The sequence below is a fragment of the Helianthus annuus genome, chromosome 6, assembly GCF_002127325.2.
Source record: "Helianthus annuus cultivar XRQ/B chromosome 6, HanXRQr2.0-SUNRISE, whole genome shotgun sequence".
In the NCBI taxonomy this organism is placed as follows: Eukaryota; Viridiplantae; Streptophyta; class Magnoliopsida; order Asterales; family Asteraceae; genus Helianthus; species Helianthus annuus.
Window position 1 is genome coordinate 28,383,119 of NC_035438.2, and position 20,936 is coordinate 28,404,054.

Here is a 20,936-nt window from a genome sequence, read left to right on the forward strand (position 1 = left end):
TGAATTTTCATTCTAATAGGTGTACTAAAAATTACTTGAATTGTTGTTATTACTAGAATGGTTGTTATTAGTTATTTTTTATCATATCACCTTACATATGTTGGTGTTTACTAACAGTAAGTAACCTCAGTCACTTATAATTTTATTGAAACACTACTTGAATAACATTTCACATATTCATAAGAGTATAGTATTTTTTTAAACGATTTCTTATTGTTTCCATTTATTGTGTTAAGTTATTTCACTAATACATAACTATCACAAAGCAACATAAATTGCATAACATATTTTGTGTGAGTCAAAGGGAAGTTGGGCCATTATGAAAAAACCTTTTTATTTTGCCTGTAGAAGGTTTCAAAATAATCATTTGGAGCCGAAGACATGATTGCCCAAATTGATTCAATAGAAGGCGAACCAAAAAAAATACATTCACCAAACATTTTAAACGACCCATTACTTCTAACTTATTTTTGTAAACTTTCTGCAATAAAAGCATTTTAAAATAATAACAAAGCGAACAAACTTTCCTCATGCCGTTACCCCATGTAAAAAGTTAATAATTCTAACTGAAACCTTTAAACACACATGGACGCCAATTGTGAATATTATTCAAACCGAAAAAAAAATATTTGTTACTAAAGGAAAAAATCCACTCATTAGTTTATAAGTATTACTTATGTATTATTTCTTTAATCCAAATATAAATTTTTTCTACCCCGCGATGTTCGCGGGTGATAGCCTAGTTAGCTATAAACCACAGGATTCTTTCTTCATAATTTCCACGCATTTAAAATTATTTTCTTGCATAGACTTTTAATGTTAGTTACAGGAAGCTTGTCTTGCAATTACCGATGATGTAATCACATGTGACGAATTAAACATAGTTTAATGTGACGTTTTATCCGGAAGAAAAAGGAAAATATATGATTGATAATCAAATTTATTTGTTTTCAAGTGTGTACATGATATAAGGGAAAATCTAACTATTGAATTATTGCGTCTACATGTCTAACTTATAAAAAAATGAACCTTGAAAGTATATTATATATCTATATAAAAAAAACCCTTGAAATTACATCTATCTATACTATATAATAAAAGAAACCAACTTTGGGACACGTGTCACTCATTGAAGACGTCTATGTTTTAATTTCCTACATTTTCATACTTATCTTATATCAATCAATTAAATAAAAAATAATCAATTAATATTAAATCTTATCTTACTTTGAATGTCGGATAGAATAATTCTGTTTAATCTAATAATATATTATCTTCAAATTTAAATTATAAATTAAAGATTTTTTAAATAATAGCACAAAACAATAATCTTAAACTTAAAAAACAATAATACACTCATATAACAAATTTAAAGTACAAACAAAATATACAAAATAACTTATTAGAAATTAGATCAAACTTTAAAAAACACTAATTAGTAAGAGAAGCTTATAATATAATTCTGTTTTAGATTTTCCAAATTGGGGTTCTAATCAATTCAAATTAAACTTAACCAAGTTTATGACTTGATTCGAATTAGACCGAACCAAATTTATACTTTTTTAAATGAATCCAATATAGTATAGATTCGCCCCGTTTGCGGTATGCGCATATAATGTATATATGTGTGGACGCTCGGAGGGCAAAAATGAAATTGCACTAATTTTAACATAATTTTATTAAGTTTGTGAAAATAACGTTATAAGCGGAGGACAGTTAATCATGCATCATCATCATGTGGTGGCGTTGATAGTAGAAAGACAAAAAGGGACCATGCACTAATCGGTTTTTGTCCCGATTGTTGAGTGTTATGTGCATTATATCCAAGGCTTGATGCAAAAACTACTATCGAGTCTGCGCTCTCACTGAAAGCAGCCTCTCTATTCCTACGGGGTAGAGGTAAAGCTGTCTACATCTTACCATTCTCAGACCCTACCTTAGCTTTGCTATTGATGGGATTTACTGAGTATGATGATGATGATAATGATTTAGTATATATAATGGATTTATTGAACCTATATAATACACGGGGTTTATAAAGATATAACTTTTTTATTATTTAGTTTATAAAATTACATTTATCCAACCCGTGTAATATACAAGGTTACAAAATTACATTTATTTAACACGTGTAATACACAGTGTTTTTAAAAATATACCTTTTTTTTATTATGTAGTATATATAATTAGTTTTATTCAACCCGTACAATACACGGGTTTTTATTATTTGGTATATAAAATTACAGTTATTCAGTACAATACATACATGGGGTTCTTAGAGATATAATTTTTTATTATTTAATATATAAAATTACATTTGTTCAACCCTTGTAATAAACGAGATTTTTAAAGAATAACTGTTTTAATTTAAAATTACATTTATTCAACCCGTGTAATACACGGGATTCTAACCTAGTATCTATATAAAAGTAATTTATTCTAGAAGTAAGTACAACAAGTTTTTTTTTCTATTTAAAAAAATGTGTATATTGGAGAAAGGTATGGATAACTAATATGTTTATATGATTTCTAGTCTAGATGTAGTTCTTAAATCTGACTTTATACATCTTGAAAATTATGAGATTAATGAGATGGACCTTGAAAGATAAAAGTCCGGCCTGAAAATTCCGATTACACTGAAAATTAAGAAAAAAAGTCTTTTTAAAATTTATATTTATACTATAAGGATTAGCAATTTAGCTGAATAGTTCTTTCTGATTGGTCCATGTTTGATCATCTAATTGTTCACATTTACATTTTTAAGAAAAATTACTAAAATAGACGATATTGACCAAGACTTTTTCAAAATAAACACAATTTTTCAACTTTTTAAAGTGTTTAGACTAGTTAGAAAGAACACATAAGGCTTACGAATAAATCTCAGTCGGTATTTTTCGACACAAAATTCATGTTTAGCCACCTTTAGCTGGAGTTAGCCGGTGCTGGCCGGCTAACTTTACTATTTTGTTAAAGACAAAAAAGTGTGTCCATTCTAGAAAAGTCAAATTCAACTTGTCTATTTCAGTAATTTTATTTTTTTTTAACTTTTATTCAAAACACACAATCTTTTCAAAAAATTAGGTTTATCACCGTCGCCTTGTTGCGGCGAACTTCTTTTGTTATGTAGTCTGTGTTTACATGTGTTTTGAAATCAATACAAGCGTTGCGTACAGAACCGCTGACAAGAATAAAAAGAAAATATAGAAAAAAACACTAAAATATAACCAAAAGAAAATCAACAAAAAAATTGTATGGTAATGATGTTGTCAGAGATGAGCAAATGGTACTAGGTACTGGTACCGAATTTCCCAAACCAAAAGATTTTAAGTACCAATTTGGTACCAATACCGAACCGTAAAGAAAAAAACGATAAAAAAAAAAGTTGTCATATGGCAATTTCTTAACTAACCAAAAAGTATTCATTAGCTTGGTGTTTTAATATAATCAGTGATAATTCAAACACAAGACTATATCGTTATCCAACTGAGAAATCATTACTCATGAATTGAAAATTCCAACCAGTAATTAAATTCTTCTAAATGGCAAATCCCTTTCTACGAAGTTTCACTTCACATGTACATGCACCAAAACAAACTAAAAGACCAAGACTTTTGACTTCCGATCTCGTTTACTTTCTATAAGAACCGTCACCCTTGTGGGTTTCTCCTTCAATAACTTTCACAGTCCTTCAAACTTCAAACCAGCACCAATGGTGGCCACCTTAGATCTCAATCTTACTCTATTTTGCCCAACTGATGATACCCCTGTAAGTACATAATTAGTTACTGACCTAATCAATACATACATACATACAAATGTACTACATGTGATACATATATAATTAGCATTTGAATTACAATTATTTTACCTTCTATAATTAAGGTCAATGAAGTCATTTTTAATCTTGACGACGACGACGAAGATCATTCGTTTGTAAAAGAGGTTCGTGGTTATTTAATTAGTTATACATGCTTGAAACTTCTTTTAATAACACGAAAGAGGAGTGTTTGTTTCGGTTTCTTGGTAATTGTATTAAGGTATGGTATGGTGTATGTATCGACTGCAGGCTGATGATCCTTCGGTTGAGGAGTTAAGTCGAATAAGTAAAGAAAATATGAAGCTAAAGGAGAGTCTTAGTGTTGCATGGGACATGTATAACTCTCTAAATGCTCAAGTCAAGAAACTAATGCATGACAAAGAAGAATTAGAGTGTAGTCCCAAGAAAAGAAAATTTGAAGAGACAGTTCAACAAAGCTTGTGGAAGATGCCGAACGACAAACTACCAAGGTCGGGTACTAAAATAGTTTATGTACCCGTAGATCCGTCCGATAAAAGCCTGGTACTCTTCTCTCTTTCTTGAACACGCGTAACTATTAAACAAAACACTCCTTTATGTGATTTTGGAAGCATGAATTGTATTGAAAGGATTGTTTTGTTCATTTTGAAGGTAGTCAAGGATGGATACCAGTGGAGAAAGTATGGACAAAAGGTGACAAGAGATAACCCATCACCTAGAGCTTACTATAAGTGTTCTTTTGCACCAACCTGCCCAGTGAAGAAGAAGGTAAACATCTTGAAAGAATTCAAAAGAACTGAAAGATGGATGAGTACGAAGAACTAGATAAAGATAAAAGTAACTTGTTAATGATAAAGCTAACTAACTAATGATAAAACGTTAATAACTATCGTACTATTCAAACTAGTGGTTGAACAATGACTAACAAACAAAACTTATAGATGAATGATAAATCAAATAATAATAACTATAATAAATAATAAAATCAGCTAACACTGACTAAACACAATGTTGGTTCTAGGTGCAAAGAAGTATGGATGATAATGGTGTTGTAATGGTAACCTATGAAGGAGAACATAACCATAGAAGCACTATGCAAGAGGTAAGATATGCTTTAGCCCACGAATCTGAGATTTTAAGTACAAGCGAAAGAAGGGTCGACTCCCCAAAACTTGATGAAGTTTTGGTGGAACAAATGGCTACTTATCTAAGTAAAGACCCTAATTTCACTTCAGAACTTGCTGCTGCCATTTCCTCCAAGATTCTGGAAGTCGAAACGTTTTAAAAGTATGCCAAAGGAACTAGATAGTGTTTACAGATTCTTCATTGAAATTTCAACTTATGTGATCAATAATGTCAATAAGGATTGGTAGGTCGGTCTGTTTGTGTATTGGTTAGTTGGAGCTTCATTGTACATTTAAGAGACTCGGTTGATCATAAATCAGTTTGCATCTTCATAATCTATTGTCTTCTCTATAGATGATTACATCTTTAATGGTGATTAATTATGTCATTCTTCTCATAAAGCAAAATCAAATCTTTGAAAAATTTCTTCGGGTCTCTTGGTGATTAATTATGCGAATTGTTTAGATTTATCGGTTGGGTTTATTTGTTTATTTAAATGAACTTTAAGTTATATGTTATGATAAATATTAGATCTGAATTGTTTAGATTTATCTGTTAGGTTTATTTGTTTATTTAAATGAACTTTAAGTTATGTTATGGTAAATGAATACTATGTAGTTTGTTTCGTGGTCGAGCTCAGTATATTAATAAAAGAATAGTTTTCCGGGGTGGTAACCAAAAACCGTGTTATTTGTGATTGATCGAAAGTAGGCCAACAATTACTATTGGAGCTAACCTTGGAAATAAACAACTCACATCATGTGAAGAAGACAACCTAAAGCAGTTGAATTAACAATTGGTTTGCAGTAAACATGTCTTACAACACTAGGAAAACGACACTAGTTCAAAAACGGGCAACAGATGCTTGCCTCAATCCATGTAGTGCTTTTGATAGTTTGTAAACCTTTCCTTCATCTCCTGGCTTTATGAATCCTTCTGGTTGTGAGACATAGACCTTCTCTTTGAGATCTCCATGTAGGAATTAGACTTGACATTTAGATGATATACTTCCCAACCATGATATGCTGCTAAAGCTGACATTAGACGAACTGTCTTGATGTGTGCCATTGCTGCAAATATTTCATCAAAATATATCCCATGTTGTTGGACGTAACATTTTGCTACCAGTCTTGCTTTGTGTCTAATGATTTTTCTATTTGCATCTTTCTTGGTCTTGAATACTCACTTTAATCCTAACCCAACCTTCATTGCCTCAATCCATTTGTTGTCAATGGATGCTTCTTTGTAATTCCTTGGCTCTTCTTCAGCAAGTAATAATTCATGTGGATCTACGTGAATTTCCTCTATCTCATCATATAATTTGTCAAGACTTCTTAGTCGTACTGGAGTGTCCCTAATATTCCTGGTTGTACTGATGAGTTTGGATTGTACGAATAGGTTGGCGGAGTTACATAGTAGTCTGGAGTGTTTTCTGATTGATCCACTCCTGCATCTTCATGGTGTGGCCCACTATTTTCAGGACTACTTGGTGCGCCTTCTTCTAACTCTGGTGGGTCGTCTTTTTCTTGTATGACGAAGTTTGTCTGTTCGGGTTTCCTGAATCTACCCCTTCCATGTAAGTACTTCAGTTCCATGGTTGACCTTCCATGAACTTTACTTCTCTACTAACACATATCTTCTTCTTTGCTGGATCATATAATCTAAACACCTTTGATCCTTCTTCAATCCCAATATATACCATATGCTTGCTTCTATCATCTAACTTCTTGAGTTGGAGTGGCAATACCTTAGCATATGCAGTGCAGCCAAAAACCTATAGATGTTCCAGTTTTGGTTTTCTTCCTTTTAATGCTTCATATGGTGTCTTGTTCACCAAGGCTTTCATTGGAACCCTATTTAGTATGTATATTGCATGTCATACCGCTTCACCCCAAAAGTTCCATGGCATGTTCATTGCCTTTAACATATTACGAGTAGGGGATAACATTGTCTTGTTTCGTCTTTCTACTACTCCATGTCGTTGTGGGGAATATGGCGCTGTAAGCTGCCTTGCTATGCCATCATCTTATAGTATTGGTTGAATTCATTCGATGTGAATTCTCCTCCTTTGTTTGTCCTTAGCATCTTTAACTTGGTTTATTTCATTGTCTCTACCTTTTCTTTGAACTCATTGAAATATTCAAATGTTTGGTCCTTGGAAGTTAGTAGATATGCCACATGTAGCGAGTGCAATCATCTACAAGTAGGAATATGTACTTCTTCCCAACATGTATTGGTGGGGATATAGGACTACACAAATCTCCATACACAAAATCCAGAGGTTTTAAAGATCTGAATTTTTCCTGATTTGGAAATGGTATCCTACTATGTTTTCCTAATAAACATGCGTCACGGATTTGACCAGCATGACTTATTTGAGGAATTCCCTGTACCAAGTTCTTTCGAGTCATTTCTTTAATATCATCAAAGTGTAAATGGCCTAACCTTGCGTACCATAATCATGCTAAATCTTCAGTGTTTGAGAGCAAGCAAATTGGCTTTCCAATCTTCAACTTGACCTTGTATAGCCTGTTCTTCATTCTCCTGACTCGCATTAGTAACTTTCTATTTCTATCACAAAGTGGTCGTAGATCTCCGTCCATAATCACTTTGCAACCAATTTCTATGATTTGTCCAAGGCACAATATGTTGCTTTTTAGACTTGGAATGTAATAAACTTAAGAAATAATTCTCTGTTCTTGATTCTGACATTCCAGTATAATTGACCTATGCCTTTAATCTCTACATGCGACCCCGTCACCAAAACGTACTTGTCCAGTCACCTTTTCATCTAATTCTCTAAAGTAACTTCGCACACCTGTCATGTGGTTACTTGCCCCCGTGGTCTAAGTACCATAGACTTTCATCTTCTGTGGCATACCTTATTGATTCTATGCATTCTTCAAAGTGTAAAGGGCCTAACCTTGCGTACCATAATCATGCTAAATCTTCAATGTTTAAGAGCAGGCAGATTGGCTTTCTAATATTCAACTTGACTTTGTATAGCATGTTCTTCATTCTCCTTACTCGCATTAGTAACTTTCTATTTCTATCACGAAGTGGTAGTAGATCTCGTCAATAATCACTTTGCAACCAAATTATATGATTTGTCCAAGGCTCAATATGTTTCTTTTTAGACTTGGAATGTAATACACTTGAGAAATAATTCTCTATTCTTGATTCTGACATTCCAGTAGTATTGAACCTATGCCTTTAATCTCTACATGCGACCCGTCACCAAAACGTACTTGTCCAGTCACCTTTTCATCTAGTGACTTCGCACACCTGTCATGTGGTTACTTGTTCCATAGTCTAAGTACCATAGACTTTCGTCTTCTATGGCATACCTTATTGATTCTATGCTTTCTTCATTTAGTAAAACTAACTTCATTGTCTTCTCTAATTATCTTCAACAACGTTTGTACTTGATCTTCTTCTCCAAGATTTGAATGTTCCTGTATAGCTTCATTCTGGGGACAGTCCCTCTAAAAGTGTCCAAACGTTTGACACTTGTAGCACTAGATCTTGCTTGGATCTATTTGGTTTCTCGCGAACTTCCTCCAATTCCTAGAATTTACACCTCTAGGCTTGTATGAAGACCGTCATTCTTAGTGCTTTGCTTGTCTTTATTGTCTGTCCAATTTCCACGCGGTTTGTTGAATCTGCCACGCCCGCGGTTTCCAAACTGTCTCCTCTACCAGAATTGTTGTCTTGATCTGTAAACAACAATCTGTCTTGGCTATCTCCTGGGCTTCCTTTCTTTAACCTAAGTCTCTCTTTATAAATCATAAGTCTTCTGAATTGTTCTTCTAGCGTCATTATATCCAGATCAGAGTATTGTTCCACAGAGGCGACAGTCTGAGTCAATCTATCTAGCACAACGTTTAGAAGTTTGCGTACCCGAGTCGGGTACGATTGATTCAGTGTCGTCCCAATTTCACTTGCCCTTGTAACAACATTGTTTATCTTTGTGAAGAGAGAATCCACATTGTAATCCTCCTTCATTTGCAATAACTCAAATTATAACATGAGTATATGCAAATAAGCCTTTTGTACCCGATCAACACCAATTTGTCTTGTTTCAACGTGTTCCAAATTTTCTTTGCAATTTTACAACTTGCAGCTTGCAATACAACATCTTCTGGTATTGCTTGGAATAAAATATGTGATTCCTAACTTATCTTTCTTTACATTTGGTTGTGTATTTTCTGACGCTTCAATCGTTTCCCAAAGTCCATTCACTTCTAATGGTTTTTATGTGAATTGCCCAAACGGTGTAATTTATAAGTTTCAAAATTGGGCATTGAAATTGAGAAAGAGAACTTCATACCTTTTATATTAAAATTTGTTAATTCAACATGATTACTGATCGAACGATTTTCACTTTAACAAAAAACTTGTAATCAAACAACCTTTACTTTCTCGTTTCTAAAAAAATCCTAACCACCAATACGAATCCCTATACTAATGAAACTTAATTTCCTTGAATTCGGTAAACCTTCTAATCTTAAACCCGCGATCGAAACCACCAAATTTTGTAACTATCTTATTCGCATTATAACCCGAAACCAAAACCAAAACCAAAACCCTACCTTGATTCCGAAAACCATGGTTCGATCCTAGAACCAAAATTGATTGTGAATTAAAAAATGAAAATTGAAACCTGTGATCGCGAATTGATTCTTGCGGTCTTCTTTGCCTTGCGATTCCGGTGTCTAGAGCCTGATGCTTTGATGCCAATTGTTGCCAAGATTTGATCTTTGCCCTCTAGAATGAATGAATGAAACAAATAAAGAACTTATATATAATCTGAATGTTTTGAATACATGAATTGAAATACAAATCAAATATTAAGCCTATTTATACTAATCGAAGAGGTGCGTCTAAACGATTGCGTCTCTTGATGAATCGATGTATCTCTTGATGATGTCTGATGCTTGGCACCAATTTGAATCGTTGCGTCTCCAGGGAATGTCGATTCCCTTACAGGGCCGGCTCAACCATTTTGGTGGCCTAAGGCGAAGTAAAATCTTGTGGCCTTTTTCCCAAAAAATGTATGTGATTGAAAGTTAAACTTGAAGGGCCCAAGTGTAATTATTTAAAAGATTGTGTTAAAATTTAAAAACAAGAAAAAAAATTGTGAACCAAGGATTCGAACCCGAGTCTCACCAACATCCATACATACACAAAACCACTACACTACCAACCATCAATCTGTTGATAACACACACCCTAAATGTTTTATAAATGGACTGCGGTTTCAACAAATTGTGGAGGCCCTATAGTTTTGGTGGCCCAAGCCTCATTTCGCTTACCCTTGGGCCGGCCCTGTTCCCTTATGATGTTGGTTGCAATCTTTCGTTTAGTCGCTTCTGCTCCTTGCACTTATTTAACTACTCTATGTACATCATACTAATTATCTACTAATTACATAACAACCCTTGGACTTAAGGATGTGAAGGGATTAGATCGAGAATGCCATTAGGTATTTACGAAGGATGAACGATAAAGTGGTTTTTTTTTACATACATAGATGTGTGAAAAAAAGAGCTAATGTAAAGTAATACATAACCAGTATTACAATACAAGGTAAAACTTTGTTGCCCTGATCTGCTGGCAGAAGCTTGTGTCTTCCATTGTAGTAATTAATACCGATCTTGATATCTCGTTAGACCAATGGGGTGGTGGTCCATTGGCAAAGGCAAAGCCTTTAAACACCTTGGGAGGGGGAGGTCTTGAGTTCAAGTCCCACAGACGACAGGAATAAAAGAAATTTGCCGTTAAAAAAATCAAACTCCTACGTTCCAAATAGGTTTTCGTGACGTATAAATAGGCCATCGACATCACCATTAACCCATTATAATCATTCGTACATATACAAATCAATAATACAAATATGTTCTTTGTCAATCGTTTGTTTGTTTATCATGATTTCATATTACTGTTGTGTTCATCGATCCGGTTTAGACGCCTACACCCATTGTGCCATGTAATATCTTTGGTAGATGTTAAATATAAAAAGGTAAATAAATTATTACATAACAAACTAAATGAACAAATGAGGACTTGAGGTACGTCCTGAATGATTACCATAAGGCTCTCACTATTTGCACACCAAGTCAGGCTATCTGCACAATTAGGGTTTGCATACGCTGCGTATTGGTCAACACGCAGCGTATAGGGTTACCTAAATACGCTGCGTATTGACCAATACGCAGCGTATATAAGTGGTAGGTACACGACCAGACAGTCAAACCTAGTACCATGTCAAATCAGTCTAACATAGGGTGCGTATTGATCAATACGCACCGTATTGACAGACTGATTTGACACTGATACGATGTTGTCTAGGGCACGTGAATAAAGTAATACGGTGAGTAGAGACCAATACGCTGCTGATATGTTTATTATTACACATATTTTTCGTATCAAATTCCTTACATTCTTATGATTTTGGATGTGGTTTTCTCGCGATTTGGATACTTAATTGTTTAAATTATGGATTTGTAGGAATTGATGACGAACCTGCTAATTTCGCGGTGAAAACGGAAGAAAAATGGTGCAGCGAAAGGAACACGGAAAGACGTGTCGGAAAAGCAAGAAAAAAATAAAATAATGTTGTACAGGACCCTTTATGGACCGTAAGACCAGGTCTTTACGGTTCGCAAGGAGGAGGCGCGCACCCGGATTGACCTAGTCCCTTACGGACCGCAAGCCTTTAACCATACGGTTCGTAAGGGTATCGTATTTCGCAAAAAAATTATAAAACCAAGGCAGCCGATTAGGGTTTGATCATTCACGCAACACAGGCGGCATTGGAGCATTCTTGGACGATTGTGAGGCATCTTGAAGCTGTGCAAGAGTCTTGGAAGCTTTCGGTTCGAGTTTGGAGCGTTTCGGGTTCGTTAAACATTAGTTTTTCGGTTTCTTTTCGTCTTGAACTATGAATTCAGTTGTTTCCAGACTTTGTTCAGTTGTTTTATTGAATATTATGAGTAGCTAAACTTCACAACTACCTAGGTTTTGATGAACTAGATGATTGTAATGCATATTTGACATGATTTCGGTTATTTGATGTGATTTACATAATCTTTCTTTGATATTGATCTTGATATTGCATGTTGGTATATTTTGATTGTTATTAGTCAATAAATTCAGCGGTTTAAGCACGAAGAAATTCCCCCTAGACTTAGGATTTAATTTAATTCGGTTATCTTAGGATTTTCGGGTTGAATATTGTGTTAAGAAATTGACCAAGTTGATTAATAATTAAAATCACGATATTAAAACTTGCATCCTCATCTTGTGACTCGAAAGACGATTAGGGTGAGCTAGGTTATTAGCTAATTATTGGTGGGTAGATTGGGTGACCGATAGCTCGGGCTCGTTTATTGCATCGTAATTAGGGTTTCCTAGGATTCCAATTATCAAAGTTGGGTTTGCTTTGCGATTGTGGGATTCTCTCTCAACATTATTGTCTCTGAGGTCAAAAGGATTCTATTTTCGTAGGATTTGGTATCGATAGCTCGAGCCTATTCGTTCTAGCACTTCACATTTAGTCTTGCTTTCTTGTTTGGGACATCTCTAGCGGGGGGTCAATCGAGGGAAATAGATATTTAACCGTTATCATTGTCACGTTAGCATTGCATGATTCTAGGGATTCGACACCTAGGTAGCCTTTATCTCATATATATTTGATCACAATTTGCTCGCGTGTTTGCTTCGTTTGCTCGTTTTGTTTCCTACGTTTTCTTGCTTATTTTAGTTGTTAATTAATTATTCAAAATCACTCAAAACAAATCTAAAAATTTGACTACTTATTCGATAGAGGTTCAGTATCTAGAGTTTGCATATAATGTCCACGGATTGATATCCGGTCTTGCCATCTACACTACACTGCGACCGGTGCACTTGCCGATTGTGTGTGGTTTAGGTTGTGATTCCATTTTTAAAACTTGTTCGAATTTAATATACACATTTTCACACATCAAGTTTTTGGCGCCGTTGCCGGGGACACTGGCACTTTAGAGAACGACCCGAGTCATCTATTTATTTGTTTATTTGCTTTCATAGATTTTCATTGCCTTTAGGTGCCTTTTGCTTGCAATTTGTGCCTTTAGGGTTAGATTTCCTTTAGTCTTTGTTTAAGTAGTTTTCTTCATTGTATGCACCACACTCGTTCACAGGGGCCACCTTCATTTGCTGCTTCGTCTGAGCCCGAGCGAGATTTCCACGAGCGCCTTCGCATTTCCCGAGCTAGTCAGGTACACACTTCATCTTCTGCTTCTACTATGGGTGACAACGAAGCCCCAGCTAGGAGAGTCGTCGCAGACTACGCCAGGCCAAACGCGGCCAATGCTCGTTCCAGCATTAGCCGACCCGCTATCGGGGTTAATCGCTGGCAGATTCCACCCCAGATCATCACGATGGTTACGAACACCATCCAATTCCATGGACTACCTTCTGAGGACCCGAATGTCTCGCGCTTTTCAGCTATCTGCGATACGTTCCAGGAGCAAGGTGTCACCGAGGATGCCTGCAAGCTGCGCCTATTTCCATTCTCGCTCGCTGACCGCGCCCATGCTTGGTTGGAATCCCTTCCTGCGGGATCCATTACTACTTGGGCCGGTATGAAAGAAAAATTCTTAGGTAAGTATTTCCCTCCTTCCAAAACCGCTCGTCTGAGGAGCATGATCCAAGAGTTTCGTCAAAAGGAGGGAGATTCATTCTACGAGACATGGGAGCGTTTCAAGGAGTTATTACTCAAGTGTCCTCATCACGGATTTGAGGATTGGGCTTTAATTGAGAGGTTCTATCATGGAGTGACGCCCACTACGAGGAATATGCTGAACACTACTGCCGGTGGCAATCTTCTGACCGCCAAGACACCTGATGAGTGCATGGATATGTTCGAGGATATAGCGATAAGTAGCTACGAGTTTCCTGAGTCTAGAGATTCATCCACTACACATAGAGGAGTGCACAAGGTCGATGAGGTCACCAGGATGCAAGCACAGATTGATGCTTTGAAGCAGCAGGTGAGTGATATGAAGGCACAGAAGGAGCAGCTATGCGAGATATGCACTGGTAGGCATGACACGACCGCGTGTCCTATTGCCCCTACTGAGACACCAGAGCAGGTAGAGTTTGTGGGAAATCGAAATCAGGGAAATTTTGGGGAGCGTTACAATTCGAATTGGAGGAACCACCCGAATTTCAGTTGGAAGAACAACCACCCACCGGGGTTTCAGCAGCGTCAGAACTTGTTTCAGGACGCAGGAGCAGGATCGAGTTCGGGTACGAATAAAAGCCCCACGTTGGAGGAGATGCTGAGGCAGAACCAGGAGACAATGAAGCAGCATCAAGAGACCCTGGTTCAGCAGACACAGTTACTGACTCAGTTCATGACCAGAGAGGAGGCACGACATCAGGAGAACCAGTCGCGATTCTTGGAGCATGAGACTTTCATGAAGAATCAGAGCATGGCTTTCCAGAATCTTGAGAGGACTGTAGGTGCGATGTCAGAGAAGTTGAGTCAGAGACCCCCTGGTGGTCTCCCTAGTAGCATTGAGGGTAATCCAAATGCCACTACAAAGGCTGTTACTACGAGGAGTGGTCGAGGAGCTGTAGAGGTCGAGCCGGTAGTCGATGAGGACCCGGAGGTCGACGAGGTGATTGAGATGGAGACCCCTGCTGGCAAAGTGCACCCTAGGCTGCGCCCAGCAAGTACAGCACAGTCCAGCGGGTCTCCAGTAGAGAAGAAGGATGCAGAGAAGGAGCCGATGAGGGTGTACAAGCCGACACCCCCTTACCCTGGTAGGTTAGTGAAGGGTAAGGACGCGGAGCAGTATGGTCGTTTCATGGAGATGCTGAAGAAGTTACACGTGAACATCCCGCTCGTCGAGGCTTTGGCGAAGATGCCAAAGTATGCAAAGTTTTTGAAGGATCTTCTTACGAATAAGAAGAAATTAGAGGATCTTTCGACTGTCACCCTGAGTGAGGAGTGTTCTGCTGTCGTGCAGAACAAGCTGCCAAAGAAAATGACTGATCCTGGTAGCTTTACCATCCCATGTCTGATTGGGAATCTTACTGTCAGCAATGCGCTTGCTGACCTAGGTGCTAGCATAAATCTCATGCCCTATTCCATTTTCGCTAAGCTTGACCTAGGAGAGCCTTCCCCTACGCGCATGAGTATTCAGCTCGCCGATCGATCGGTGAAGTTTCCTAGGGGCATCGTGGAGAACATGTTGGTGAAGGTCGACAAATTCGTGTTTCCAGTTGACTTCGTCATCCTTGACATGGACGAGGACTCTGAGGTCCCACTGATATTAGGTCGTCCATTCCTTGCCACGGCACGAGCACTCATTGACGTGTACGACGACAAGTTGACTCTTCGAGTAGATGAGGATGAGGTCACATTCGACATTCAGCGTTCTATGAGGCATACCCAGCAGCATGATGACACTCTATACTTTATCGATACTCTTATGTCACATGTGGGTGGCCTTCTCAGCGAGATTTGTGGGAGAGATGCGTCTGATACGCATGATGCTAGTATGGATGATCAGGGGAGTGAGGTCACTGAGTTAGATGTTGAGCAGGACCCTCTGTTGCAGGCTACCGAGCCTTCCCCTAGATTCGAGGTGTTTGAGGTTATCGAGGAGGAAGAGATTCCGAAGGAGAGACCGTCTGTTAAGGCACCCCCGCCCCTGGAGTTGAAGGAGTTACCGTCTCATCTAGAGTACGCATTCTTGGGCGAGGGATCGCAGTTACCCGTCATCATTTCTGCTGGATTGACGGAGGAGGAGAAGAAGAAGCTGATGAGTGTTTTGAGAGAGCACAAGCAGGCTATTGCGTGGAAGCTGATGGACATCAAGGGTATTAACCCTTCGTTTTGCACGCACAAGATTTTGATGGAAGAGGAGTTCAAGCCGGTGGTTCAGCCTCAGAGAAGGCTAAACCCTAATATGCAGGAGGTTGTGAAGAAAGAGGTGATTAAGTTGCTGGATGCAGGACTGATTTACCCGATTTCGGACTCTGCATGGGTGAGTCCCGTCCAGGTGGTCCCCAAGAAGGGGGGTATGACAGTGGTCGTCAACGATAGGAATGAGTTGATACCCACCCGGACCGTCACCGGCTGACGAGTTTGCATAGATTATCGCAGACTCAATGATGCCACGCGCAAGGATCACTTTCCTTTGCCATTCATTGATCAGATGCTGGAGCGACTGTCAGGACAGCAGTTCTATTGCTTTATTGATGGATTCTCAGGTTATTTCCAGATCCCTATTGCACCAGAGGATCAGGAAAAGACCACATTTACATGCCCTTTTGGCACCTTCGCGTATCGACGCATGCCATTTGGGTTGTGTAACGCTCCAGCCACATTTCAGCGCTGTATGGTGGCGATCTTTCACGAGTTGATCGAGGACTCCATGGAGGTGTTCATGGATGACTTTTCTGTGTTTGGGAGTTCCTTCGATCATTGTTTGCGTAATCTCGAGCGTGTGCTTACTCGATGTGAGGAGACGAACCTGATGCTTAACTAGGAGAAGTGTCATTTTATGGTTCGAGAGGGGATTGTGCTAGGGCACAAGATTTCACAGGCGGGGCTTGAGGTTGATCAAGCCAAGGTTGATGTTATTTCCAAGCTCCCGCCGCCTACTTCTGTGAAGTCGATTAGGAGTTTCTTGGGTCATGCGGGATTCTACCACCGTTTCATTCGCGACTTCTCGAAAATTGCTCGCCCGATGACCCAGCTGCTAGAGAAGGATAGGCCATTCGTATTCGACGATGAGTGTTTGAGGGCCTTCGAGTTGATTAAGGAGAGGTTAGTGAGTGCTCCCATTTTGATTGCTCCCGATTGGAGCCTCCCATTTGAGATCATGTGCGATGCCAGCGACTTTGCTGTTGGGGCCGTTCTAGGGCAGTGTAGGGAGAAACACTTTCATCCCATTTACTACGCTAGCAAGACCCTAAACGACGCCCAAGAAAATTACACCACGACAGAGAAGGAGTTGCTGGCAGTCGTATTCGCGTGCGACAAATTCCGTTCCTATCTTGTGCTGTCAAAGACTATTATTTTCACGGATCATGCGGCTCTTCGGTACTTGTTTGCGAAGAAGGATGCGAAGCCTAGGCTTATTCGATGGATTTTGCTGCTTCAGGAGTTTGATCTAGAGATTAGGGACAAAAAGGGGGCTGAGAACGTTGCTGCTGATCATCTGTCGAGATTAGAGAGCCCCGAGATAGAGAAGACTCGGGAGGACAGGATTGGGGATGATTTTCCCCATGAGGCGTTGATGTTTTTGAAAGCCCACGAGGAAGGCTTTCCCTGGTTCGCTGATCTGGCGAATTACCTGTCTACAGGTGACCTTGTGGAGGGCATGACGTATCAGCAAAAGAAGAAATTCTTTGCGGATGTCAAGCACTACATTTGGGAGGATCCGTACTTGTTTAGGATCGGTGCGGACCAGGTTATTAGGAGATGCGTGTTTGGGTCCGATTCGCGCAGCATTATGCGACATTGTCATGAGGGACCGACCGGTGGCCATTATGGTGCTGCTTATACCGCCAAACGTGTGTTTGATGCGGGTTTTTATTGGCCGACCATCTTTAGGGACGCACATGAGTTTGTGCGAAGTTGTGATGCCTGTCAGAGGACAGGAAATATCTCATCCCGTAATGAGATGCCCCAAAACCCCATTCAGGTGGTTGAGGTCTTTGATATTTGGGGTATCGATTTTATGGGCCCGTTCCCCATGTCGAGGGGGAACTGATACATCCTAGTCGCAGTGGATTATGTTTCTAAGTGGGTGGAGGCAGAGGCCTTGCCTACGAATGACGCGAGGGTTGTTGTGAGATTCTTGAGGAGGTTGTTTGCTAGGTTTGGGACACCGAAGTCCTTGATATCTGATCGAGGCACCCACTTTTGCAATTCACAGATGGAGAAGGTCTTGAAACACAATGGGGTCACCCATCGGCTTTCGACGGCCTATCATCCACAAACAAGTGGGCAGGTGGAAAATTCGAATAGGGGGATTAAGAGGATCTTGGAGAAAACTGTCGGAAACAGTCGTATTGATTGGTCCGAGAAGTTGGATGACGCTCTGTGGGCTTTCCGTACTGCTTATCGGACACCTATTGGGACCACACCCTTTAGGTTAGTTTATGGGAAAGCGTGTCATCTACCGGTGGAGCTAGAGCATCGTGCATACTGGGCACTGAAGGCAGTCAATCTTGACTTGCCAGCTGCGGGTAAGAACCGGTTTCTTCAGATGCACGAGTTAGAGGAGGTGCGCGATGAGGCGTATGAGAAGTCGTGGGCATATAAAGAGCGTACTAAGGCGTTGCACGACAAACACTTGAAGCAGGTGAAGGAGTTCAAGTATGGGGAGAAAGTGTTGCTATACAATTCCCGGTTGAAGCTGTTCCCGGGAAAGTTGAGATCGCGTTGGCACGGACCATATGTGGTTAAGCAGGTGTTTCCGTACGGGACGATAGAGGTTGAGAATGAAGACGTTCAGAGGTTCAAGGTCAATGGGCATCGATTGAAGCATTTTGTCGAGGGACCGACAGAGGATCGAGAGGAGGAGGTGATTGACCTCCCGCTTGTTAGCACGTGAGAGTTGGTTTGCGTACTCGGATGTTCGTCCGAGTTGTAGAGTTTGTATGATTTTTAGTAGTATTTATTTTATTTTTATCTTTTGTGTACATGAGTCTAAATTAGTTGGTTTGAGTCAGTATTTGTCGTTTTTTTTTAGAGTTAGTACTGCTTTGGTTTTGCTTGTTTTTGTTGATGCAGGTTTGAATATGTACCACCCGTACTCAATCTCCATTCGGGTGAGTTTGGAGCTGCTTTTTCAAATATCAGGCATTTACCGAGCTTGTTAGTTAAAGTCAAAGCCGATCGCGAAGGAAATGCTATACGATCGTGTATGGGTTTGGATTGATGACACGCGCAGCTGGCACTGATTTTTATCCTAACCAGCTAAGTCCTTTCCAATTCGTTATCTTTTTATTTTGTATATTATTTTAGGTTTTATTTTCTTATTTATTTTTAGTTGTAAATTTTAAGTGTGGGGATGGGAGACTACGTCTTTTTAGGTAGTTTTGAGTCAAAAAAAAATCATCAAAAAAAAAATAAAAATAAAAATAAAAAAAATCGAAAAAAGGAGTTGGTTTTGTGAGTCCCGGTCCTTTAGCGCGTAGAAAACAAAAAACCTTTTCAAAACGTCGGTCAAAAGCGGTTTAATTGTCGAATCTGCGAGTCGGAGAGCACATGTTTCTTTAAGTTGCGGGATAGTAGGTTGATTGAATCAGTTTTTGGGAGTAAAAGGGTTCGGGATGCCTAGGATAGTGGATTGAGCCGGAGAGTGATTGATTGTGCATTGTCGATATCGGTAGCCCTTATTTTCCACATGATAGTGAGATTTGAGCCTGTACATGTTCATCTTTATATGTTCACTGCTTTCGTTTCATGTGTGTTCACCAACTTGTTGCATTACTTTAGAACTTGTGCGTTTTAATACAGTTTGAGACCTTCGGTTAGGATTTGACATGGATATGATAGAGGTATTAGGATCACCTTGTTTGTGTTACCTTTGTGTTTGACCTGTTTCATCATTACCCTTAGATACACCACTTTGAGCCTAGCCATTCGTTTGTTACCCGTTTGTGATTTGATAGCCGGATCGTGTTATGTGATTATTATATATGAAAAAAAAAGAAAAAAAATGAAAAAAAAAAAGAGAAATTCGAAAATTGAAAAAAAAATGAAAAATGAAAAAAAAAGAGAAAAAAATAGAATAAAGTTGTAGGTCAAAATGACCAATATGTTAGTATGTGTTTCGTGTTTATCCGGTTTATCGTGTGTTCATTTATGTTAGCCCATTATTTCCGAATAAAATAACCTACCCTTAGCCCTTGCCTACCCAATAAAGTCCTCTTGATCCGTGTTAAATCTTAACAAATAGTTGGAAATCTGATTGACGTACAAGCTTATGACAGTGTTGCTTCAAAGTTTGGTTTTGAGAGTTCACTCAAAATTACATATTTATTAGCCGAGAGATGAGTGAAATTGTGAGGGGTATTGACATTGCATAATTGATTGCTCGAAGGTAAGAAAAGCTTGATTAGGTAGGCCCGTTTTCAGTTAAAATGTTATGATTCTTCACCTTTTGAACGTTGTAAGTCTTCCGAAACTTTTGTGGTGGCTGACTTCGTGGTTCGCGTTATAACTTGTTCGAGATTTGCGTTCTTGTTAAAGTGTTTAAGTTGGACATGCTGCTTGGGATTTTGCTTAGGGACAAGCAAAAGGTTAAGTGTGGGGATGTTTGATATGTTTATAATTACACATATTTTTCGTATCAAATTCCTTACATTCTTATGATTTTGGATGTGGTTTTCTCGCGATTTGGATACTTAATTGTTTAAATTATGGATTTGCAGGAATTGATGATGAACCTGCTAATTTCGCGGTGAAAACGGAAGAAAAATGGTGCAGCGAAAGGAACACGGAAAGACGTGTCGGAAAAGCAAGAAAAAAATAAAATAATGCTGTACAGGACCCTTTACGGACCGTAAGACCAGGTCTTTACGGTTCGCAAGGAGGAGGCGCGCACCCGGATTGACCTAGTCCCTTACGGACCGCAAGCCTTTAACCATACGGTTCGTAAGGGTATCGTATTTCGCAAAAAAATTATAAAACCAAGGCAGCCGATTAGGGTTTGATCATTCACGCAACACAGGCGGCATTGGAGCATTCTTGGACGATTGTGAGGCATCTTGAAGCTGTGCAAGAGTCTTGGAAGCTTTCGGTTCGAGTTTGGAGCGTTTCGGGTTCGTTAAACATTAGTTTTTCGGTTTCTTTTCGTCTTGAACTATGAATTCAGTTGTTTCCAGACTTTGTTCAGTTGTTTCATTGAATATTATGAGTAGCTAAACTTCACAACTACCTAGGTTTTGATGAACTAGATGATTGTAATGCATATTTGACATGATTTCGGTTATTTGA

The 20,936-nt window shown here is 38.9% G+C and overlaps 2 protein-coding genes and 1 non-coding gene across 3 annotated transcripts; 2 read left to right on the forward strand and 1 right to left on the reverse strand.

The window, feature by feature from the left end:
- Positions 1–3,677: 3,677 nt before the first annotated feature.
- LOC110901781 (probable WRKY transcription factor 40) lies at positions 3,678–5,253 on the forward strand. The gene is made up of 5 exons (XM_022148567.2): positions 3,678–3,766; positions 3,883–3,942; positions 4,067–4,339; positions 4,448–4,564; positions 4,818–5,253. The coding sequence occupies exons 1-5, from the start codon at positions 3,710–3,712 to the stop codon at positions 5,079–5,081; spliced, it is 771 nt and encodes a 256-aa protein (XP_022004259.1). The 5' UTR covers positions 3,678–3,709; the 3' UTR covers positions 5,082–5,253.
- Positions 5,254–13,599: 8,346 nt separating this feature from the next.
- Positions 13,600–13,706, reverse strand: LOC118480118. Its single transcript, XR_004861754.1, has one exon. It is a non-coding gene; the product is annotated as a small nucleolar RNA R71 (small nucleolar RNA).
- Positions 13,707–17,865: 4,159 nt separating this feature from the next.
- Positions 17,866–18,546, forward strand: LOC118479527. The gene has a single exon (XM_035974084.1). It carries the CDS (start codon positions 17,866–17,868, stop codon positions 18,544–18,546), a length of 681 nt encoding a protein of 226 aa, XP_035829977.1.
- The last annotated feature ends 2,390 nt before the right edge of the window (positions 18,547–20,936 follow it).

What these genes read in the sequence shown, in the direction of transcription:
- LOC110901781 (XM_022148567.2), top strand. Translation starts at nt 3,710, where the DNA reads ATGGTGGCCACCTTAGATCTCAATCTTACTCTATTTTGCCCAACTGAT. An exon ending in GCCCAACTGATGATACCCCT is followed by an intron (nt 3,767 to 3,882) that starts GTAAGTACATAA and finishes TCTATAATTAAG; the next exon opens with GTCAATGAAGTCATTTTTAA. An exon ending in ATCATTCGTTTGTAAAAGAG is followed by an intron (nt 3,943 to 4,066) that starts GTTCGTGGTTAT and finishes TATCGACTGCAG; the next exon opens with GCTGATGATCCTTCGGTTGA.
- LOC118479527 (XM_035974084.1), top strand. Translation starts at nt 17,866, where the DNA reads ATGGAGAAGGTCTTGAAACACAATGGGGTCACCCATCGGCTTTCGACG.